Source organism: Vigna unguiculata, chromosome 1 (genome assembly GCF_004118075.2).
Source record: "Vigna unguiculata cultivar IT97K-499-35 chromosome 1, ASM411807v1, whole genome shotgun sequence".
Classification (NCBI taxonomy): Eukaryota; Viridiplantae; Streptophyta; class Magnoliopsida; order Fabales; family Fabaceae; genus Vigna; species Vigna unguiculata.
Genome location: NC_040279.1, coordinates 26,367,687 through 26,393,260, shown reverse-complemented (window position 1 = coordinate 26,393,260; position 25,574 = coordinate 26,367,687). Strand labels below are relative to the sequence as shown.

Here is a 25,574-nt window from a genome sequence, read left to right as displayed (position 1 = left end):
TGTATAACTAGGTAAGGATTCAAGGTAAGGTTGCATCCTGACACTTTAAGGAGTCAATTAGTCTCACCTAGAGCGGACTGACTCCTATGGTGAGAGTAGCAGGAGGCCTGAAATTCATTAAGGACTTGTGGTGAGGGAAAATTGATTCATTGTAACACTTGTAACACATAGCTCGGGGGTGAGCAGAGGTATCCACCACAAGTGCAAGCATCCGCTGAATCCGACCAGGTTATATGTATCCGGATGAGTCGAGTCTTAGTGTATTGTTTTGGAAGGTCGTAACATGCTTGAGTGATGTATGTATAATTGACTGTGAAAGCATATCTGATTGCATGATAAAACCACTTTTGGCTCTAGCTTACCCTTCTGTTTTTGTTGTGTGTCCTGCTGTGTGGTACTCTCTTTTGCGATGATCATCAACTTGTTGATTTGAGCAGCTGCGAGGAACAATCGTGGTCAACATGGAGGTGATGGTTCCACTGCTTAGTCTTTGGGTCGACTTTTGCCTTTGGGCTCTTCATTTAGGGCTAAGGCCCATGTATTGTTTTCTCCGGAAATTTGTTTAAGTCATTTTCATTCTCTTACTTTACTTTGTACCCGGCATCGTGGTGTATCTCTTTTATTCGTCCTCTAAGTAATTGAGATATCTGTAGGAGTGACGTTATACTCTTTTACCCTCGCTTCTTATATTATATTGTGTGACATATCCTTTATTTAGCTTTATTAAATAAATGGGGTGTTACATACATGATCACCTCCCAAACAACATTTTCGCTATCTTAACAAAAATAACTACATTAACTTTATTTAATAAATAATGAAACTCAAAATAAAAAATAAATACAAAAACTAAAACAAATAAAATGTTTAAATATAAAATCTAAATTACTAAGTAAAAAACTACCGTCACCAAGTAATTAAGAATCAACCAATATAAAATTATTTTATTATTCTCAATTCCTAATGATTTCTATATTAAAGCATATTTGTATCAACTTATTGGTTCAATTTATATCAAACTTATATACAAAGCTTATACAAGATAAAATGTTACCAAATCAGTGATATGAATCTTTACTGACACATCATACCAAAATTAAATTATAAAAATACAACTATACAAAAAAAAAATCATATATACCAAACCAAATAAAGCCATGCACATATTTATATCAAATATAGAATAAATAAATAAATAAATAAAAGAAAAGAAGAAAAAGAATGATAAATATGAAATTTGTATGTAAACAAAAGTGACCTACATAGTATATACCAAAACAAATCAGAATTGAGAGCTATCTCTTTTCTTCCCAATGGCCGGCCACTCCTTTTTTTTAACTTAGGGGTCCAATTCTTTCACCAGAAAGCAACCCTTCTCATTCACCCTTTCCAACCCTAAACATAAAATTAACTCCCAAAAAATTCACAACAAAGAACAAAACGTCTCTTTCATCATTCCCTTCACCAAACAAACTAATTCCCATTTTATTAAACGTAACGTCCCAGAAAAAGAAAAGAAAAACACGAGTCATTCAGCGACCCTAACACCTACGTCCTCAATTCAAAAAGAGAGAGAGAAGGGAATAGTTTATCAACAAAGGGAATGATAATTAATAATCGTGATTTATCAATTACACGCATTTATTTGTACTTTAATAAATTACTATTGTTATTATTATTATTTTTATTATGGTGATGATGATGAAATGAGAAGCACCCACCAATGGGTGATGCCCGTGTTGTGTGTATATTGTACAGTTCACACAGCACAAAAGTAACACACGCATGAACGAACTGAAAAAGTGAAAAGCTCAAATAATAAAATGACAAAAACAAAAGCAAAGCATTAGCATAGTTTATGTTTTGGCCATGGTTCCCCAAATTGAAGTGAAAAGCAGAAGGATCAGCAATTCAACGACCTGGTGGATCAGCCACCAACAGGGTTCGATCTGCATCTTCCTCTGCTAAGCCACGCACCTCATCGTAACCCAAAGAGAAAATTAAAAGAAGTTATATTTATAGTTAGAGAAAAAAAACGAGAGAGAGGGGAAGATCTGAAAGCTTTGTTCTACACACTTATAACACTGAAAAATGCAAGGTATCGTTCAACACCGTTCCTTCTTCTTCTTCTTCTTCTTTACTTCCTTTCTGTTTTCTGAACCCTAAATTCTCTCTCATTTGACTCTACTTTGACTCCAATTCCTTTGTTCTTTGCTGAGACTGACTCTGCTCACCCCACATTATTTTCTGTTCGTTTTTGTTTTATTATGGTTTTTTGGGGTTTGTGTAGGTGTGGGTGGGTGGGGGGTGTTTGAATTGTGTCTGTGGTTGCATTGTATGAGTGAATTATTCGAATAGAAACTTCTGTGGGGGTGTGGAGGTTCTCAAATTTGAGAAAGTGATGATGCAATTCAACTCAGCGAAGGGGAAGTTTAGGAATTTGGGGTTGGGGGTTTGCGATTGTGCTTCTATCTATATGAATTTTGGATAACCTTTGTGAATTTATACCTATTTAAGCTTTTTATTTCTTCTTAACTTCAAATTGTGGTTCTGTGGTCTTTTTGATGTAGCTCCGTGCAGTTTTTTAGTTTCAATGAACTTTTGCTTTGGGTGATTCTGTTTGTTTGCTGCAGTTGTAGCAATGGTGACGTTGGGTTGGTCTTCTCAAAGGCTTAAACTTTGTGAATATGGCCCATTTCTTCTTCAGTAACTCGATATGAATGGTCGCATCTAAAAAGGCCTTGTAGACTTTGAGCTTATGTTGATGCATTAGGCTTTTGGGGAAGTCCAAGTTGTGGTCATTGATGGTCTAACTTAAAACAACAATTTTACTTCTTATATGTATAGTAGGGTTTTAGTTGTCCAATGATTTAATAGAGCAAGACATTTGTTTTTTTTTTTCCTTTTTTGCTTCTAAGACATTTGGGTGATATATGGCTTGAATTTGCTAATGAATGGCTTTTTATCCTTGACAAGGGTGTAATAGTTACAGATTGTGAGATGTGTGCAAGCATGTTCCTGCCTTGATCTGCTTGTTTGAGATAGAAGCGGCAGTGAAATGGATAAATGGAGTACTTTGTTTTTCTTGACACTGAAGAATTAGGTAAACAGGGTGCAAAACTGGTTAATGCAGTGAATTTTGCTGTATTAAGCACGTGAATCAATTTTGTGTCCCAGTTGAGCTAGATAGAGCGATGTGAAAACTTTTTAATGGTGAGGAGGACCATGTATGTAGTGAGGATTTCTGTTTATTGTGGGAAATGAGGGCTATAAATTTAGACCAAACACTGCTGATGGTCTTGATTAAAAGATAGTTTCCGGTCACATGATCACTTAAAAAAGTCAATGTACATTTTTTTAATCTTGACCATTTATGTGTGGTTGTATCGTATAGATTTACAGGCAACAACTTCATTCATGCTTATCCTTTATTATAAGCGGTAGTTGGGATGGTCATTTTTTATTCTTAATTAATAATGGGGTGATAGAATGAAATTTTTACTTTTTGAAAGAATTTTTCTAGAAAAGGAGATCTTCAACAATTACCCCATTTCTCCTTATCTTTATCTTTACGGAAGTGGCTTAAGCATTAGCAAAGATCTGCCTACACCAAATGTCAGAACACCATCTGTACCTATGATTTCTAACTTTTGAACTGTAAGCAAGGTTGAAGGAGAATTTTTAAGATCACCCTTTTGACATTAATGTGAAAGAAGGCATCTACTTTGGGACTAACAAATTGCAGCCTTGTATCTTGGATCCACTAGTTAACAGGACAACTTAAAATATGTTTATACTGCTGATAGGTGCTTGAGTGTCTATCTGTAATGAAATGTGATTTTCTTAAGCTAGAAAAAAAAATGATTGTTTCTGCAACTGATTTTATTATGTTCTGTTACTTGTGCTTGTAGATCATGTGAAGCAGTGAGACTCTTGAAAATATAGAAAGCAAAAATATGGTCCTCTAATGTGTACCCTATGCAACATATGATGGATCAACTTTAGGTGGGGTAGAAACTGGGATAACTGCTAGTAAAGCTAGGACCATGATTTTGGATGCATTAATTCGACTGAAAATAAAGGCTATAAAACTTCCTTATTATGTTGGGGTTTAGGTAATTGTATTTCGGCTTGAGTGGAACAAAATCATGGTTTAACCTCTTAGAGGAAATTCACATTAGATAAACTGATATGTTAAAACTAGTAAAAGGGGTATTATTTGTCAACTGACCTGTCAAAAAGTAAGTAGTATTGTTTTAAACTACACCCCTACCGGAGAAAAAACTCTCAAACTTTTTTCTTCAAGAGTAATTCTGAGCTATTAAAATGAAATCCTCCTGAAGGAATCTCTCGAGGAAGGATGGGTCATGCTTGATCACTTAGATCTCACCTCAGTAAATGATACGGTGGTTGTGGGCTTCCACGTCTAGTCATAAGTGAATATGCCATATTTTTCATTTTTATATGTTGAATTTCTACTGTCAATCTGTCAGTTTGTGCATTACCTTTTAGCTCTGAATTTTTAAATCATGTGAGAATTATTTCCGACTTTTGAACTTAAACTAATGAATGCATATTTTTCCATCCTTATATAGAAGATAACAATAGTTATTGTAATATTAATGAACTTGGATATTTGTTACAGGTAGATCCCCAGACCAGGAATCAGTAGGGTCTGGGACAAAGAGGTCCAGTGTATCATCTGGGGGTAGGCCTCGGAATCAGCAGTTCTTCTATAAGTTTGTTGACAGTGGCAGCTTGACTGCAAAACTTGTAGATTGGTTTGGATCTGTAACAGAAGACTCTGCATTGAAACAGCAGGCATTTGATGTTCCATTTGAGTTGATTGAACTTCAAAAATTTGATTATGCATTGGAAGGGATTTCATTTCAGCAGCTGACACGCATGCCCAATGCTGTTCACGCTTCTACATCTGATGCTTTAGAAGCAACCGCTTATCTCGCGATTGAAGATTTTTTACATGCAAGTATAAAAGGCTTGTGGGAGGCATTTTGGAGTCAAGATGAGCCCATGCCTTTTTCTGTGGCTTGTCTGTATAATTCCAACATGAAGTTTTATCAGGCTGAACAGGCTATTGCAAATGGAAGGCTTGGAGGTCTTTGTGGTACTGGTATATTGCTTAATAATTCTCGACATCCTCATGGAAAATGGGATCATGTCCTTGAATTGGCACTTCTAAGGCCTGATATTGGAGGCCATGCTGTTGGCAGTGATCGTCAGCCTTCTCCATCAGTTCTTGGAGAAGCTCTATTTTATGCTCTTCGAATGCTGTTGGCAAGAAGTTTAAGTAGACTGAGCTTCTTTCCAGATCCATGCACAGTGTTTGTTCTTCTAGTTGATTCTCAATATGGGGGAGTTGTAAAGGTTGAAGGAGATGTAAATAAGCTCAATTTTGACCTGAATAATGTTTATGAATGTGCTGCTGAATGGGTAAAAAATCATTCTAGAATTTCTGTTTCCCCAATTGATAGGATCTGGAACAAACTTGGAAATGCAAATTGGGGAGATATTGGCGCTCTACAGGTACTATTTGCAACCTTCCACTGTATAATGCAATTTGCCGGAATGCCCAAGCACTCTGTTGAGGATTTAGCTGCTGATCATAGTTCACGTCTCCAAACAAGAAGAGTTGAGAGGCAGTTCGGAGATACCAGCGTAAATGGAAATGGTGTATTTCGATACCAACAACGTAGTGTTTCCCCTGAAATTGTTGAAGTTGAGGATGATTCAGTTAAAGTTGATTCCAAGGAGTCTATGATATCAGAAGGAACCATATTATGGGTGGAGGATTCAGATTGGCAAAAGGGTTTTCAGATAAAAGAGGTAATCAACACTGGTGAATTGACATACTTCATTGCATCCCATGTTGAAGAATCAGGAAAAAATCTGTTCCTATATGTGGGCTCTCATCCGTCCCAGCTGGAACCAGCATGGGAAGATATGAATCTATGGTATCAAGTTCAGAGGCAGACCAAAGTATTGACAATAATGAAGCAGAAAGGTCTTTCAAGCAAATATCTGCCTCAATTGAGTGCCTCTGGTAGGATCATACACCCAGGTCATTGTCGCCGACCCAGTTCTGGTGGAAATTGTGACCACCCGTGGTGTGGGACCCCTATTCTCGTAACCAGTCCAGTTGGTGAAACAGTAGCTGAAATGGTACGCAGTGGCCAATTTGGTTCAGAGGAAGCTATCAGATGTTGCCACGATTGCTTATCAGCGCTTTCAGCTGTTGCTTCTGCTGGAATTCGGCATGGAGATATCAGGCCGGAGAATGTGATATGTATAAAGTCTGGCGTGAGGCACCCTTATTTTGTTCTGATTGGATGGGGTCATGCCATTCTTGAAGATAGAGATCGTCCTGCTATGAATCTTCATTTCTCATCTACTTATGCACTTCAAGAAGGAAAGCTATGCTCTGCTTCAGATGCTGAAAGCCTAGTTTATATGCTTTATTATTCATGTGGTGGAGTTTTCCCAGATCTAGATTCCGTAGAGGGAGCTCTACTGTGGAGAGAGACATCTTGGTCAAGGAGATTAATTCAGCAGAAGCTAGGTGATATTTCCACAGTGCTGAAAGCTTTTGCTGATTATGTTGATAGTCTATGTGGGACACCTTATCCCATGGATTATGAAATATGGCTGAGAAGGTTGAGGCGAAATATTCATGAAGATGATCATGGAAAGGAAATTGATGCTACAGGCTAGGCTTTCAAACTGGGTCCAATGTCCGAAATGGAAAGTCTTCGTCTTAACGTGTTTCTCATTGCAATGCTTGGACTTTTGGGTGGTAAATAAAACATGGAAGTCATTGGTTTGATCTCTGGTGCTCATGCATTTATATACCAAGAACGATTGATTTGGAGAATGGTTAGTGCATTCCATGAAATGAGCATGTCATGATTGCTCATGTTGGTCTGCTGTATCTTCTATAAATCTTGAGACTTGATTGGTGGCATCTTTGGGTATATGAAGAATAATCATTCCTTCATTTTGAGGTGCCAAAACATGACTTTAACAGCTTTCTTTCCATTTCATTTTTCTGGTAATGAGTTTCTAATCGAAGTAATCAATCTGTATTGATAACATCATTCGTTTGTAAAGATAAAAAGGTCTTTTTAGAATGCTTGATGTTTGTGCTGTTACTTGGCTCCTCTGGCCATTCTGAACGGTACAAACTGCACATGACATGTAAACCTATTCTGTAAATGTGTTGTTTTTCTTGTGTTCATTGGTTTTCTTTTTCACTTTTGAATTTCTGTCTCTAATTTGTTTCCATTTCCATATATGTGCTTTAAGCCTTCAACTTGATGAGGAAAAAGGATATTGTAGTTGTTTTTATCACCATCTAAACTGTCCATTTATTGTGGGATAGACTGAGAACATCATTGTAGAACCTTGTTGAAAGAAACAACTATTTATATATCAGATGCGCTACCTTACTTACATCCATCTTCATTCAGTATTCGTATGAAATTCCTTTATGGCTGCTGAAGTTTCATGCCTCAGGTCTGGTAGGTGAAATTCAGTGTTGTTTACATTATGAGAAGTTAACTTACGAAATTTAAAAGGGAATCACTTATTAATAACATACAAACTAACACCTTTGTTTCTATTTTTCTTCGTGCATGTAAATGCATAGGAATTTGACTTTGAGTAAAAATCACTAGCGTTGTTCGTTGGAAATTTACATTGATTAGAGATAAAACGATTTTATAATATATAAATAAGGATAAATTTCACTTTACAAGTTGATTTTATAGAATTAAGTTAAGTCTGAAATTCATTTCTTAACCTTATTTAAAATCACAAAAACTTTTAACTTTTTGTGTGGTGATCGTGTGTTCCATAATTTCCATTAGTTGCTTGAGCCTCCGCTATCAGTATTTAACTTGGTGGTTATATATTTTAGAAACTAAATGATAAAGGATACTTCATTAAGGAGCAGAGTGAAGAGTGAGTTACAATTAGATTTGGAAATCTGTTAGTGAGATATTTACATTCTAAGATGAGGAGTCATCTACGTACATTTCGCTCTACCTACTGTTTTAATGCTTTTGAAGAATGAACACTGAGTTTATTTGGGGAGAAGACTGCTTTCGAAGAGTGAAATAAAAGAAAATTATAATACCACGAAGTTTGAAAACAAGACTTCGTTTCAAATGGCTTGCTTTCTCAGTACTCCACTGTTCCCTTCTAATTGATAATTTCTTTTGACTGAGCATAAAAAAAAGAAGAAAAAGACCGAGACAATGTCATAATCTCTTAATTACCCTTTGAGAAATTTTTTTTCGTGGCTTAAATAGAAAAATACAAGATATAAGTGCGACACATTTGACGAATGAGTTTTACATTAATAATGTACCTTGGATGTTTTTAAGTCTTTCAAAGTTGCTATTGAGTTAAAAACAGGAAAGAAGATAAAATGTGTAAGGTTTGACAAAGGTGGAGTGTATTATGGCAGATGTGATGAGACCCGAAGAAATCTTGGACCTTTCGCTAGATATCTTGATGAATGTGGTATTGAAGCTTAATATACTATGTCTGGTACTCCTCAGCAAAATGGAGTTGCAGAAAGGAGGAATCACACTCTTTTAGAGATGGTGAGATGTATGTTGAGTCATTCCTCTTTACCAGATTTCCTTTGGGGAGATGCTTTAAGGAATGCTGTGTATATTCTTAATCAAGTACCTAGCAAGTTTGTTTCAAAGACTCCTTATGAACTCATGTATGGGAAGAAGCCAAGTTTGAGACATTTCCATGTGTGGGGCTGTAAGGCGGAGGTGAGGCCTTATAATCCTCAGTTAAAAAAACTTGATTTCAAGACTGTCATTGGGTTCTTCATTGGTTATTGTGTGGGTTCTCGTGGTAGTAGGTTTTATTGTCCTTCTCACTCTATGTGGGTTATTGAGTCTAATCGTGTGGTATTCTTTGAGGATGATTTGGACAGTGGGAGCAATGCACCACGATCAGTCACTCTTAGAGAAGACCGTGTTGTTATTCTCGTGCCATCCATTTATCTTCCTGCAGATAATGTGATTCTAGTTGTCCGTGATGAAAATGAATTTGTTCCAGATCTTGTGGATGCCACATCACCTGTAGTAGATGAACAAGTTCATGATGATGTTATTGAAGAAATTTCTTTGAGAAGATCTCAAAGAGTACGCAAGTCTTCTATACTTGATGATTATTTTGTGTATCTTCAAGTCCATGAATATGATCTAAATAATGTTGATGATCCTACTACTTTTGTAGAGGCTATCTCTAGTTCTCATGGTGATGATTGGTTAAATGTTATGCATGATGAGTTAGCTTCTATGGCCCATAATGATGTTTGGGATCTTGTGGATTTGCCACTAGGTTGTAAACCAGTTGGGTGTAAATGGGTCTTCAAGACTAAGCGTAGTCCAAATAGAAAAGTTGAGAGATATAAAGTCAGACTTGTAGCAAAAGGCTATAGTCACAGGGATGACATTGATTATAAGGAGACTCTCACCAATCTCTACTAAGGATGCTTTTCGTGTTGTTATGGGTTTAGTAGCTCATTTTGATTTGGAGCTTCATCAAATGGATGTCAAAACAACTTTTCTAAATGGAGATTTATTTGAAGAAGTGTATATGGTTCAACCTGATGGCTTTGCTAAAAAAGGTAAGGAGCATTTGGTTTGCAAGTTAAAGAAGTCTATTTATGGACTTAGACAAGCTTCTAGGCAATGGTATTTGAAATTTGATCAGGTGGTCACTTCTTTTGGCTTCAAGGAAAATGCCTCAGATCAATGCATTTACTTGAAGAAAAATGGGAACAATTTCATCATTCTTGTCTTATATGTTGATGATATTCTTCTTGCTAGTAGTAGTGTTGAACTTTTGACTGAGACAAAATTTATGTTAAATAGCCACTTTGATATGAAGGACCTTGGTGATGCTTTTATTGTTCTGGGCATTCAGATCTCCCGTGACAGGTAACGTGGCATTCTTGGATTGTCTCAAAGAGGATACATTGATAAAGTCCTCAAGAGGTTTAACATGCATTCTTGCTCCTCATGTGCAACACCTGTTCAAAAAGGTGAAAAACTCTCCAAATCTCAATGTTCTCAAAATGATAATGACAAAGTTGAAATGAAAAAAGTCCATATGCTTCAGCTGTTGGTAGTTTAATGTATGCTCAAGTTTGTAATCATCCCGATATTGCTTTTGCTGTTAATGCTTTAGGAAGATACTTGAGTGATCTAGGTTTAGATCATTGGAAAGTTGTTAAAAAGGTCTCTAGATATTTGCAGGGAACTAAGAATCATATGTTGACCTTTAAGAAGTCTGATCAACTTCAGGTCATTGGGTATTCTGATTTTGATTTTGCTGGTTGCCTTGACGACCGAAAGTCTACTTCTGGCTCTATTTTTATGATGGCAGGAGGAGCCATTTCTTGGAAGAGTATTAAACAAACTCTTATAGCTACTTCCACTATGGAGGCATAGTATGTTGCTTGTTATGAAGCTACTTGTCAAACTGTGTGGCTTAAAAATTTGATTTCTGGCTTTCAAATTGTTGAAAGTATTTCTAGGCCACTTGTGATATATTGTGACAACACTGTTGCCGTCCATTTATCTCAAAACAACAGAAGTTCTACTCGCTCAAAGTATTTTGATATAAAATTTCTGTTTGTTAGAGAGAAAGTTTTGGATTATCAAACTTGGATTGAGCATACTGCTACAGAAAATATGTTAGCAAACCCATTAACTAAAGGCTTGTCTGTTGGAGTTTTTCAAAATCATGTAACTCATATAGGTGTTGTTAAGTCTTTTGATGTATTGGGTTAGTGGGAGTCTGAGATTTACACTTTATATTATTACGGTTTTCATGAGATGTAAATTTGTCAATGACATCAGTTTCATTACATCTTTTTCTCTTTCTACATATAGAATTTATGAACCATTTTGGGATCACATATTTATTATGTTTGTTTTATTTTATATATTATCCATTATTTAAGAAATCTAAGCATATGGTAAGTATCCCTATCGGATATTATCTTTGTGATTCATGTTTATATTTCTTAATTGGTATTTTGTACTTATGTTGCAATTGATATAATTAATTAATTTATTAGTGTTATCCAAGTGGGAGAATGTTATATTTTATATAATTTTATTATATAAAATTATTATTCTCTATGTTGTTATTATTATGGATTAACATTAATCAATAAGTTAAGTTATTTGTTAATGTTAATTATATTGCACATAATTTATTATTGTATGGGTAATATATATAATTTTGGGTTTCTGATAAACGATTCGTGATGAGTTTGATTGTTTAGTAAACGTATGTGATGGGCTTGAATAATTAGATACTTATCTGAGAGGTCCCTGATCTCTGTTGAGAGGTTATAAAGCTGATACCCTTTAGTCAGTTTTCGAGTAACAACGTAAAACACTATTCTCTTACATTAATACTTATCAGAAAAAGAACAGTAGCATCTCATACTACGTGCTTCCATGGATCCATCATAACACAATTTTTAACTCATACTTGAATATTTTGAAGCGGAAGAAAAAATTGTTATCAAAATTTGATACTAGTATTATGTCAATTACACCAACAAATCAAACAAGCATCCTTATTCATAATTTCAATTTTGATGAAAAATCTAATTCAAGAAATTTAACGAAAATGACAAAATTGCATCATTTTTTCAAAAATCAAAACCATAAAAAAAAACGAAAGAACTAAAAAAAAACTGAAAATAGGAATCAAAAAAGTAATTTCAAAATTTTTATATAAACTAGTAAAAACATTGTATTTACTTTTTTCATGATAATAAAATATAATAAAATTATAATGATTGTTATTATTATAATTATAAAATTAAATATAAATAATTTTTATAATTTTAATATAATTAATTTTCATTTATCATAATTAAGTTTAAAAAAAATAATCAAATAAAAAAGAGTTAAATTATACAAATAATTATTTAAAAGATAATAGGTTAAATTACCCTTTTGGTCCCTTTATTTGTCATGAAATTTCATTTTGGTCCTCACGTTTTTCATTGTCTCAATTTGGTCCTCATTTTCTTAAAAATGACTCAATTTGGTCCTCACCGTTAACTTTGACCAAACAGTGTTAAAGTCAATGCCACGTGTCAATTTCTGGTTTTTTTAAATTTTTTTAATATTTTTTGAATTTTTTTTTAAATTTTTGACAAGTGTCATTTTACCGTTATGCCACATGTCAGTGACTCAATTTTGTTCCTATATTTGTTTTTAGTTTCAATTTAGCACACATAAATTTAGGAACTAAATTTCAAGTTCAAAACAAAATCAAAGTCTAATGTTTTGTGTAGAATTTAAAGTTAATTTAAAATATTTATAGAAATATTTAATAAAAACGTTAATTTTAGTAAGACTATCACCATAAAATTTATAAAAAAGTAAATTTAGTGTCAATTTGAGGAAGGACAATATTGCTTCATTTTTACAAAATTTGGGACTAAATTGAAACTAAAAACAAATATAGGGACCAAATTGAGTCACTTTGACATGTGACACAACTGTGAAGTGACACGTGTCAAAAAGAAAAAAAAATCAAAAAAAATTCAAAAAATATTAAAAAAATAAAAAAAAAAACAGAAATTGACACGCGACGTTGACTTAAACACCGTTTGGTCAAAGTTAACAGTGAGGACCAAATTGAGTCATTTTTAAGAAAATGAGGACCAAATTGAGACAACGAAAAATGTATGGACCAAAATAAAATTTCATGACAAATAAAGGGACCAAAAGGGTAATTTAACCAGCATAATATTAATAAAATAATTATTTTTATTTCAAAAATATTTAAAATATAAAATTAAAAAATAAATATAAACAACTTAAAGGAAACAAATTTACTAAAATATTATATATATATATATATATAATATTATAAATATTATTTTTTGAAAATAAATATTTAAAATTATATATTAAAATATATAAATATAAAAAAATTGGGGGGCCATGGCTCTCTTAATCCCAACGGAAGTCGGTGCATGCATATAATAATTAGTATTATATAATAAAATATGTATAATATATATATATATATATATATATATATATATATATATTAATTATATGGATATTGATAATTGTATATTATTTTATAAATATATATATATATATATATATAATTTTAATTATTATGATAATTAGTATTATATAATAATAATTAATATTATTATTGAAATAAATATCTTTTATAAATGAATTAATTATATAAAATAAAAGTAAATTTAAATAAATGTGGAGATATAAATTAAATAGTGTATATTATAAATTATTTTAAGTTATCATTGAGAATAATAATAATTTATTTTAAATTATTTATGATATTAATAAATTATATTTTTCTAATTTTAAATAAAATTTTTAATTTTATTTTAATATAATTTCTTCTATTTATATTGGAGGGTAAAATGATAATCATACAATTTTTATTTTATTAAAAATTATAGTTTATTAAATTTTATCAATCACATCATACACAAACTTTTATAAACTTTCTACTCATATCCATTCAAATCATATCATCTTTTCTTTATTCTAAACAACTTCATCTTTACCTACAAATCAAACGTAAATCCGCTCCATCAAATCCACATCCCAATCCAAACACAACATAAAGTTACTTCATTATCCTTTGTTTATACTTATTACTTTCCTTTTATATATATATATATATATATATTAGAATAGAATATATTATAAAGATAATATATATTATAATAATTATACACATATATTAATAATAACTATAATTATAATTATAATTATATAATATAATATATTTAATAATTATATATTAATTATATGTATATTGTTATAACTCCGTATATTAATATATATATATATATATATATATATATATATATATATATATATATATATATTATAATTATACATATATTTAATTACTATTTTTTGAAATATTATTAATAATTATTATTATAATATTTAGTATTATATAATATTAATAATATTATTATTATTTTTATTATTATTCAAATAAATATATTTTGTAAATGAATTAATTATATAAAATAAAATAAATTTAAATAAATGTGGAGATATAAATTAAATAGTGTATATTATAAATTATTTTAAGTTATCATTGAGAATAATAATAATTTATTTTAAGTTATTAATGATAATATCAATAAATTATATCTTTTTAATTTTAAATAACATTTTTAATTTTATTTTAATATCATTTCTTTTATTTACATTGAAGGGTAAAAATGATAATCATACAATTTATTCTATTAAAAATAATAATTTATTAAATTTTATCAATCACATCATACACAAACTTTCATAAACTTTTCATTCATATTCACTCAAATCATATCATCTTTATCTTAATCCAAACAACTTCATCTTTAACTACAAATCAACTCAAATTATCAACACAAATTCATTTTCTCAAATCCACGTCCTAATCCAAACACATCATTAACATATGATCTTAACAACACTTTGACTAACACTTGAAGACGACAATTATTTTTTATTTAGACATTTTACTAAACATGTTACCTATACAAAGTACCACCATCACCACAACCATACACCCCTAATTAGAAAAATGAAGGAAAGTGAAAATAAATTAAATTAAAAATTTAGTTAATTAATTAAGTTTAAGTCTATCATATTGATATATTCTCAATTTTTTTGGTGTACTAAAACAATATTATTTTTTTCACTTTAATATCTACAGTTCGCTTTTTCTGTTAAATAGATTACATGATTATTATTATTATCTTATCTTATCTTATCGTCTTGCTTAGTTATTTTCACATGTTATTTGTGTTAATATAAAATGACTTAGTTTTGTGGTTAACATAACATATGACTTATATTATTGGAATAGGGTAAACTGAAACAACGAGACAAAGATCAAGTTTATCCGAAAATAAAAATGGTCTTTTGCATGACCTGATACGTGGCCATGGATAGAGATGCATAACTCTTCTTCATGATTATTACGTTTCGTTTTGGTCGGTTCCTTAACAATAAAAATAATCTATTATGTTAACTACAATAAAATTGTAAGGCCCATTAAAATCAGTTCCTCTTTTCTGCCCTAATGTGTAAGGACTGGCCTTAATCTTTTGGGCCTAAGGACTGGTCCATAGGGTGCAAAATCCCTAAAGCTGCTAGGGTTCCCTTTGTCAGTCTCACTTTTGCAAATTCATATCTAAACACTGTCCCTCCTGTTTCAAAGCTCTGCTAGGGTTAGCCGTCACCCTCTCCGAGCGAACTTCAACTTCTCCACTCCATGTAAGTTATTTCCGAGCTCGTTGTGGTTTCTACTAACTCTTCTGTGGCATTTCCGTGGGACTCTTTTGATAACCCCTTCTGCTATATTTTTTGGTTTCCTTCCAGCCGTTGTTCTCCTTCCTTGAGCTGTTATGCTCTTACCTTCTGTGTCGAGGGCGAGTAGGGCTGCCTTGCTAGCTTATTTTCAGATAAGGGAAGCTAGAACCCTTTTGTCTGGTGAAATGATGGTAGTTTTGATGGTGTTCTGTGAATTTTCGTGCTTGTATGTGGCTGTGATTGTATGGCATGATTTGTGTTGTTGTTGGGCATGATCTGTGTTGATAGCAGTAAGGAGCAGTGGCGGAGTCTGTTAAACTCACCTAAGCGAGCCTGCCTCGCCTAGGCGAGATTAACAGGGACTCGCCTGTGTATTTCTCCACGAAGGGTCGCCCAGGCGACCCACTGCACTTTTGGGCGAGCGAACGTCTCGCTTAGGCGAAGAGGGTCTCGCCTAAGCGAGAACGCGCGCATGGTTCTAATTCTGGAGTTCGAGCTCTCGCCTAGGCGAAGGGAGCTCGCCTGAGCGAGGGTCCTCCTCGCCTAGGCGAGACCCTTCTGCCTGAGCGAGATGCTGGGCGAGAAGGTGGTTGGAATTGATATTTTCTTTAATTTCAAAAGTGGACAACATGCTTGTATGAGTATTCTTTTAAGTTTATGAACTGGATGGCCTTTGTGAATGAGTTATGATTTGTGGGTTTTAACATGATGTGAGCATGACGATTGTATGAGATGATTCATGAAATTGAAATGATGAGTTTGGTATGAGTTCAACATGAGATATGAAAGGGTTAGTATCAATGTGGCATGACAATGGTATGAGACAGAGCTCCATATTCTGGGCTCGAGAATAACGAGTTGGCAAGGTTTGGTTGGGAATACGAAAGATGTGGACAAGGAGAAATTGTATGAGATGTATATGTATATGTATATTGTGTGTATGCATGCCGAATCTGTTTAATTGATTAAGGAAGTTTGGTCCGTGTCATTGCGTAAGTCCTTGGGATCTCTAGGTGAGATTCCCAGGGTCGTGCTTCAGTGGTCGGGACGTAATCCCATGGCCCCTGTTAGTGGGTGTCCATGGTGGTGCCCCATCTGTATAACTAGGTAAGGATTCAAGGTAAGGTTGCATCCTGACACTCTAAGGAGTCAATTAGTCTCACCTAGAGCGGACTGACTCCTGTGGTGAGAGTAGCAGGAGGCCCGAAATTCACTAAGGGCTAACCTTGTGGTGAGGGAAATTGATTCATTATAACACTTGTAACACATAGCTCGGGGGTGAGCAGCTCGGGGGTGAGCAGAGGTATCCACCACAAGTGCAAGCATCCGTTGAATCCGACCAAGTTATATGTATCCGGATGAGTCGAGTCGAATCGTAGTGTATTGCTTGGAAAGTCGTACATTCTTGTTTGATGTATGTTTAATGGACAGCGAATATGTATATATCTGACTTTTTTTTATGAAATGATTTTGGCTCTAGCTTACCCTTTGTTTGTTTGATTGTCTTGTGTGTGTGGTACTTCTCTTTTGCGATGATCATCAATTATTGATGTGAGCAGAAGCGAGACGTTCTCGCGGTCAACAGGGGAACGGTGACTTCGCTGCATAGCCCATCTGGGCTGGAGCTGGTGTTTTATCTTGTTGAGTTTCTTAGGGCTACGACCCATGTATTTCGTTGACTTGTGACCTCCTTAGGTTTCTTTTAACTTAATGTCTGGTTTCCTTTGGCATCGTGGTGTGCCTTACGTTGTAAGGAGTGGGTTTAAACTCCAAGACTGCGCTACGTTATTATTCCAGTGTGACGCTTCTTTAATTACGTTACTAATTAAATTGGGTGTTACATTTATGGTATCAGAGCGGTTATTCCTTAGGTCTGTGGACTTGGATGTCCGCTTAGCTTTCTCTGTGTCTTCTGTTGTTCTTAGTTGAATTCTTGTCTTGTTCGAGCCTAACCAAGTGATTTTCTGTGTGCCAGTGAACTATGGCACCTCCTCGTAGGACTTCGCAATCATCCTAAGGGAACGCATGATAAGTGCCAAAATTCAGTAAAAATTCATAACAAACTCTGGCACTTATGTTTTAAATTTGTGTTCATTTCATATTGATTCTCCCTAAATCTAAGTTTCAATCACATGCTTCCAAGTTTTGATTTAAAGAAATCATTTGATCCTATTTTGTGTGTTTTTCAGGAAAGATTAAAGAGAACTCAAGAAGAATGAAGGAGAAAGCAAGAAACAGAGAAAATAGGGAAGAAATGCTGTCAAGGTCGCTCAAACCAAAGCATTCTCGCCTAAGCTAAAACCACTGCCGCCATTCTCGCTCAAGCGACGCAGGAGCTCGATTAAGCGAGCGCTCGTGCAGTGGAGACCTTCCCTTGCCGCCATTCTCGCCCAAGCGAGTTCAGATGCTGCCAATCTCGCCTAAGCGAGATCCTTTCTTCAGCTTGAAGTACTCTTGCTCGCCTAAGCGAGATGTTGGCTTCAGCACATCTCGCCCAAGCGAGAGGCTTTCTTTGGGATGAAGAATGCTGTCTCGCTTAAGCGAGACTCAGGTAGCTTGAGCGAGACTTCGTGGGTATATATTCTCCATGCATCAGAAAGTGAAAAGAGCTTGGAATTTTGGAGAAGAACGCACTTGAAGATCTGGAGAACTGCAACCACGAAAGCAGAACACAATTTCTCATTTTCTTCTTCTTCTTCTTAGCTCATAGGATTTTGTTGGCTACCATGAGTGGCTAATCTTCTCCTTTGGGATTGAATGTAGTCTACTCAAACTTGGATGTAATCTGGTGATATTTATATATAGCATTTCTGTTTTACTTAATATTGGTATTATTGTTCTGCTCTTAATGCTTACTTCTATCTGATCAATAGATGTTTTGATTTTGATTTTTAGATCTGACTGGAAAGTATTTCTGAAAATCTGATTTGAACAATGATACTTGATATACTGTGATGCTAGGAATAGATCTCAATATATCAATTGCTTTTAACACTCGATCCTAATGCTGGATAGTTTGTTGAATATGTGAGGAATCAATATTCAAGGAACTAATCTTATGAATTTTATACGCGAGGGATCGGTATAAATGATTTTTGAGTGTGCATCAATATTAGTGTTTTCAGATGTTATATATTATATTCATCCAGATTACAGACAAGGGAGATAGATGAAATTCAATCCTAGTTTCTTTTACTGTATTTTTCTAAACTTTTCCGCTTTTACTGTATCAATTTTACGCAATAGTTAATGTCAAATCAAATTAAAATCTTTGTATATATATGCTGATCGAGATAATTAATTATTTTAACTGAATCCGTTCCTCGTGGGTTCGACACTCTTACTTCAAATCATTATACTACAGTTGACTTTTGGTACGCTTGCCAAGAGACCCAACAAGTATTTTTGGCGCCGTTGCCGGGGAACGGTGTTCTTTTGAAATTTTTAGTCATCTCATCCAGCTTTGTGTATATTTTTTTTCTTTATTAGATAGCTTATTAAATTTTCCCTTTGTACTAATCCTTGCTTGAGCTGTTTGATTTATGCTCTTAAGAGGTCAGGTTCCTGAAGATCGATTAGCATTTGACCCGGAGATAGAAAAGACAGCTAGAAGGAACAGAGGAAAAAGCAAAAAGAAGCAAGGAAAGACAAGGGAAGAATCTTCCAGTACTTCCATCACACCTCAATCAGAAAACATGGAGAATCAAAGACCAACTCCAGCCAGAAAGACACTTGGAGACTATGCTATGCAACAAGGGCCAAGATATTTTTCTAGCATAGCAATACCCTCCACCACCAAAACTTTGGAGATGAAGCCAGCTTTCCTCAGCTTGATCAGTTCTCATCAATTCACTGGAATGGATAATGAAGATCCATATACTCACCTTTCTACATTCTATGAATTGATAGGAACCATGGGCTTTCAAGAAGGAGATCTCGAGCATGTATACATGCGTGTTTTCCTTTTTCTTTGGCAGGTAAAGCAAAGGAATGGCTTAAGTCACATCCAAATCAGAGTTTGAACAGCTGGAAGGATGTTGAGGAGAAATTCTTGAACAGATTCTTTCCACCATCTCGCTACATCAAAGCCAAAGCTGATATTTTAACGTTTAGGCAAGGACCAGATGAACCATTCTGTGAAGCTTGGGAGCGGTTCAATTCCTTATTGAGGAAATGCCCATATCACGAATTTAAAGATATTGCTCAGCTGAACATATTCTGCAATGGTCTGAGGCCTGACACCAAAATGATATTAGATGCAGCAGCAGGTGGAACAATGATGAGTGTAGATGCGGAGCAAGCAACAAGAATCATTGAGGCATTAGCATCCACAGATCATCAAGCTCAGCATAATAGGCAAACTGTTCAGAGGAAGGGAGTGCTTGATCTTAGTACTACAGATGCGATCTTAGCTTAGAATAAAATTCTGACTCAACAGATTGAAGCACTGACGAAGCAGATGTCTAAATTACCAGAGCAGTTGCAAGTTGTGCAATCCTCTCCCAGTCAACAACCCATGAGATGTGATTTCTGTGGAGGCGATCATCCAAATGGTCATTGTTCTTATCAGAGTAGCTCACAAGGAGAGGTTCAATATGTGAGCAACCAAGGAAGACCAAGAAATTTCTCCAATAATAACAACTTTTCACAGGGGTGGAGAAACAATCCAAATCAGAATTTTGGATGGAAGCAAGATGCTGATCCTTCAAACAGACAACCTCCTTACCAACAACAATAACAACAGTATCCTTCTGTGCATGACAGAACAACTAAATTGGAGGATACTCTAGAAAAGTTTATGCAAGCTTCTTTGACCAATCAGAAAAATACAGAAGCTTCAATCAGAAATCTTGAGATACAGGTTGGATAGTTGGCTAAACAGTTATCAGACCAGCAAGCAGGTCAATTTTCAGCCAACACTCAGACTAATCCGAAGAAGCACTGTAATTCAATTACTACCAGAAGTGGTAAGATTGTGGGAAGAGGGATTGGAGACAACCTGGTTGTAGAGGAGAGTTGTCGGAGCCAGAGAGAGAGAAAGAAAAAAATGAGTGTGAGGGAGAGGAAGAAAAAAATAAAAGAGAGTTTGTAAATAGAAGAAAAGAAAAAGAAGAAAAAAATAAAAATAAGGAGAAAAAGAGGGAGAAGGGTGAGAAACAGGTACCCCAGTTGAAAAACCTTCCATACCCTCAAAACCCTTCCAAAAAGAACAAAGAGAGGCAGTTTGCAAGGTTCATGGATATTTTCAAGCACTGCAGATTAATATTCCTTTTTTGGATGCTATGGAGCAGATGCCAACTTATGCAAAATTCATGAAAGAGCTCCTAACAAAGAAAAGAAAATTTTCTGAAGAGATAGTGGAGCTGGAAGCAGGGTGCAGTGCTATAATCCAGAAATCATTACCTCAGAAATCCAAAGACCTTGGGAGCTTCACAATTCCAGTCACAATTGGAACATTGCCAGTAGATAAAGCATTGCTCGACTTGGGTGCAAGTATAAATTTGATGCCTCTGTCTATGCTATGAAGAATAGGAGATCTAGAAGTAAAACCTACAAGGATGACATTGCAATTAGCTGACAGATCTTTGAAGTATCCATATGGAGTGGCAGAGGATGTTTTAGTTAAAGTTGACAAATTCATATTCCCAGTCGATTTTGTTGTGATGGATGTTGAGGAAGACATTGAAGTCCCTCTGATACTGGGAAGACCTTTCATGAAAACAGCCAAGGTCATTATTGATGTTGATGATGGCAAACTGAAGGTCAGAGTGCAGGATGATGAAGTCAACTTTACTATATTCGAGGCAATGCAACACACTAAAGGCAAACAACAATGTTTCAAAGTGGATATGATAGATGAAACTTTTTTATCAGCTAGAAAGCAAGTGACAAAAGCAAACCCTTTAAAAAAGGCTTTAGCTGGTGTTCATGATGATGAGGCAGCAGGAGAAAAAAGAAAATTACAGCTGCCAGAATTGGAGGAAAGGAGACTCAGCGCTTATGAGTCCTCTAAGCTCTAAAAGGAAAAGATGAAAGCTTATCATGACAAGAAAATTCTCAAAAGAGAATTTTATCCAGGCCAATCAGTGTTATGGTTCAATTCCAGGTTGAGATTATTCCCTGGAAAGCTAAAATCAAAGTGGTTAGGACCATTCCTTGTCAAAGATGTGAAATCCTATGGAGCCATTGAGCTAGAGGATCCTGAATCTAAAAAGAGCTGGGTTGTAAACGGGCAAAGGTTGAAGCCCTATCTTGGTGGTGAGATTGATAGGCTCGCCACAATTATTCAACTTGATGAACCTTAAATGAAACAGGCGTTAGGCTCGTGACGTTAAACAAGCGCTTCCTGGAAGGCAACCCAGTGTTTTAATTTTATTCTAGCACTTTAATTTCATCTTATGTGATTAAATGTGTTTGTGTATGTAATTATGTGTTTGTGTTTATAGTTCTATGTTTTTGTGTAAAAAGGTTAATTTTAGCATCCAATCATCTCAATAAGGCAAACCATGCAATTTTGGTTGTTTTCAAACAAAATTGGTATTTTAAGCATGGGAATGAGTTTTGGTGCCAGAATTGAGATCATCAAATGCTAAAAATTGCCTTGTTTTGGCCAAATTGTGAAATTTGAGTTTAAAAGCTTGATTTTGAGTTTGTTGAAGTGAAACCTTTTGGAATGATAAAGAATTGATTGAAGTATGGTTTGATGTGTGTTTCTGAGTTAATTGGACTGAAAAGATCATGAATTGAGTGAGGGAAAGTTGAACAAAATTTTGGAAAGTGGCAAAATCAGGGTGTGTCAAAACTGCACGAAAATCTCGCCCAAGCTAAACATGTCTCGCCTGGGCGAGATATGCAGAACCTGAGCTAAACATTTTTTTTTATATACTCGCTTAAGCGAGTAGTGTCTCGCTTGGGCGAGAATGCCCTGTACCAGGGATGTTTTGGGCGAAACAGTCTCGCCTGGGCAAGACTTTTTAATTTTCCTCTCACGCTCATCTCGCTTAAGCGAGAATCAGTCGCTTGAGCGAGAATTCGCGTTTAAGTGAGGAACAAGGGCAGAGAACTCGTTCACTTTCTTCTCCCCAAACCCTCGCCCACGTCTCGCTCACTTTCTCCCCTCCTCAGTTTTGAGCGCGCAATCACTCTCTCTTTTCTCTGCATATTAGCTCACAAATTTCTTCCTTCCTTTGCTAATTCCTCTTCAAGGTAAGTTCTACTCCTCATTCTCTACATTTCCATCAAGCATAGTCACGTTTTTGTGCTCTTACAAACCCTAGGTAGTGCCCATATTTTGTTTGCTGCATTTTGTGTTTATGTTGTGAGTTTTAATATGAATTGATGCTGTAGCAGAATAATGTGGGTTGTTTATGCACGAATTGGTTCAAAAATTTCATATTTTAAGAGTGCATTCAAGCTGTTTGACAAAATGTGTGACTTAATTTCGTCTTGGTTGGTCATTTAAGTTGTGAAAGCTAACTTGGCATGCTTTTGGTGGGTTAAATTTCATCCTTGCAGGTCCATGGCTAGAACAAAGACAACAGCTAGACTTCCCACTACTGAACCCAGCAAAGGGAAGAGGAGAAGACGTGCAACTAGCTCTTCTACTGAAAGGCCAATAAGCAACCATTTTAGGGACCCCGAAAGAGAAGAACGGTATGAGAAGATAAAGAACTGGGTCTTTATCAAAGAAAGAAAGGTGGTCCTACTTCCGGATGAATATGATCCATTCTTGAATGGCCTTATCAGGAGGAATTGGATGAAGTTGGCTGACCCGCTTCCCAAATTTGACCCATAAATTGTCAGAGAATTCTATGCAAATGCTTATTCTGAGGACAATCCTGGTGAAAAGAGATCTAAAGTTAGGGGGAGGTGGGTAAATTATGATCGAGCTGCCATCAGTGAATTCCTTGGTAATCCACTACCTCTAGAACCAGGACAACGCTGTGACTTCACAACAAGAAGGAGGAGTCATGAACCTTATGATGAAAATGAAGTAGCACTCCTTATATGCGCTGCCAACCGATCTTATCAAGTCGGACCCACTAGAAATCCTCTCAGAATTCTAAGAGGGGATATAAAAACCTTAGCCCAAGTCTGGACCACATTCTTACTTGCAAACATAGTGCCCATTGGCCACGTGTCAAACTTGAACGTCCCTAGATGTCATCTCCTTTTTGACTGTTGACGTCGCCACAATTATCTCTGAAGAAATCCACAAATTTGTGAGATACGAAGTCAACACCAGGAATGACAAGGCAAAAGGTGCTTTGGGTTTTCCGGCTTTGATCACAACTCTTTGCCAAGATCAAGGGGTGGAGGTAGAGTTAACTGAAAAGATACGACCTTCAATTACCAAGAGATTCATTGAACACTTTTGTACCCATCCAGAGGACTTGGAGCAGCTAGAAGAGCCCCAGCTAGATCAACAAGCTGAAGATCAACCAGCTGAAGACCAACCAGCAATGGAAGAACAACAAACAGGGCCCACACATCAACCTCAACTCAACATGAATAATGAATTACTTGAGCAGATGAGATATCTGAGGTTGCAGATGGAGCACACTCACCAGCAAAATGCTTCCATTCATAGAGGACAACTCCACCTTCAGGAGTACCTCTATCAGGATGTCCGCGGACCATACCCAGGCATGACTCCACCAGAATTCTTCACTTATCTACAGTGGCTTGGGGACAGTCCTATTTTCCCAGGGGGAAGTGGACCTACTGCAGGTGAGGGACCATCAGGAGCTGCTGACGCAGATGGAGCAGACATTAAGGATGAGATTGATTTTGGAGGAGATTGATTCACAACATCATTCCACCCTTCAAAACTCTATAAATACGGTTTCATCGCTCTTTTTCTTTTAGTATTTTGCAGTATTTATGTAATTACTACTATTTTGCTTTAGTTGTTTTGGCTAGAATGCTATATTATCTAGTTAATTAACTGTTTAACTTTACTTTTTGGCTTAGTATTTTGTGCATAATACTTAGAGACAGCTAAAATTTTTTGGGAATCATTTTAAAAATCTTTCTTGAGGAAATTGGTCAAAGAGAAATCTGATTTCAGTAAGTATCCTGAGTCTTGAACAACTGAGTGAACTGAACACAAAGGTGAAAAAGGAAAATTTTTGGTTGAATTCATAATTAAACAGGATTAGGATATTAGTGCTGCATAGTTAGTCAAGATAATCAGTTGTAACAACAAGTGAGATACCAAGGAAATAAACCAGAAAACCCAGTGAGTGTGTGAATCTTTAAACAGTTTGAGTGTTTCCACTGTTTGTTAACAAATTGATATTGTTTGAGTTTTCATTTGATAACATCACATTTGAAGCATGGAAATGATTAAGGCAATTTTGTTGCATTTATAACTCAGTGCCAAATAGCCAACCTGTAAATAATCATCTTTTGTTGATAGCCCATTTGAACCTAATTGTTTGAATTATGCACCTTAGCCTTAACTTGAATTATTATCCTTTCCCTTTGCACACTTAGGGATAGAGAGCATAGGTGCATTTTTCAACTGTAAGGGTAATTAGTTGGTAGAATTGAACTTAAGGAAGAAAATGGCTGAGTATCATAATTCACTCTTTAGTATTATGTAGGAATGTATATATTTACTTAAAAAAAAGAAAAAAAAAGAAAAAGAAAAGAACAAAAAGAGATAAGAGTGAATTATGAATGAAAAAGAAACTTGGTGTATTGAGGTCTGAATTGTGAGGAATGGAGAGTAGAATTGAAATTGGGTTTGAATTGTAGCTATGCTCTCTTTGCTAAGTGTGCTTTTTGTGATCTTGAAAAACCATTATTCTTGAAAGCCTAGCCTCATTACAACCTTGAAAAGACCTTAAGATCCATGCTGATTGTGTGTTTGTGGTTGGATTGAAAATGACTAGCAATTTTGATTTGTTGAAATTCAGTGGAAAATGAGAGAGACACATGCCTGCGAGACTTAAGAGAGAATTTCCTTGGTTATAATCACTTGTTCTTACAATTAGTTTTCCTGAAAAATTGGCTGCACTCTTATCCTAATGTTGTTTGATAATTGGATTTACCATTTGCTTCTGATTTTGAATCTGTGGTTTGTAATGCAAAAGTTGTTTGGACAGGAACTGTGAAAATGATTTCTCAATAACCAATTTCAGTTTTAGTTTTGAATGGCTGTTGATTTTGTTACTTTGCTTGAGGACA

The 25,574-nt window shown here is 35.1% G+C and overlaps 1 protein-coding gene and 1 non-coding gene across 5 annotated transcripts; one reads left to right on the top strand and one right to left on the bottom strand.

The window, feature by feature from the left end:
• The first annotated feature begins 1,781 nt into the window (after positions 1 to 1,781).
• Positions 1,782 to 7,252, top strand: LOC114181949. Of its 4 annotated transcripts, none has more exons than XM_028068639.1 (3): positions 1,782 to 2,098; positions 2,977 to 3,103; positions 4,646 to 7,252. In XM_028068639.1, exons 2-3 carry the CDS (start codon positions 3,067 to 3,069, stop codon positions 6,727 to 6,729), a joined length of 2,121 nt encoding a protein of 706 aa, XP_027924440.1. In that variant the 5' UTR covers positions 1,782 to 2,098; positions 2,977 to 3,066; the 3' UTR covers positions 6,730 to 7,252. The 4 variants fall into 4 exon arrangements, with proteins under 4 accessions (XP_027924440.1, XP_027924457.1, XP_027924466.1 ...); XM_028068656.1 differs by lacking the exon at positions 2,977 to 3,103 and adding an exon at positions 2,634 to 2,723; XM_028068665.1 differs by lacking the exon at positions 2,977 to 3,103 and adding an exon at positions 2,634 to 2,807 and having other exon boundaries at positions 1,784 to 2,098.
• A 12,212-nt stretch (positions 7,253 to 19,464) lies between these two features.
• On the bottom strand, positions 19,465 to 19,571 carry LOC114165589. The gene has a single exon (XR_003599736.1). It is a non-coding gene; the product is annotated as a small nucleolar RNA R71 (small nucleolar RNA).
• Positions 19,572 to 25,574: the final 6,003 nt, after the last annotated feature.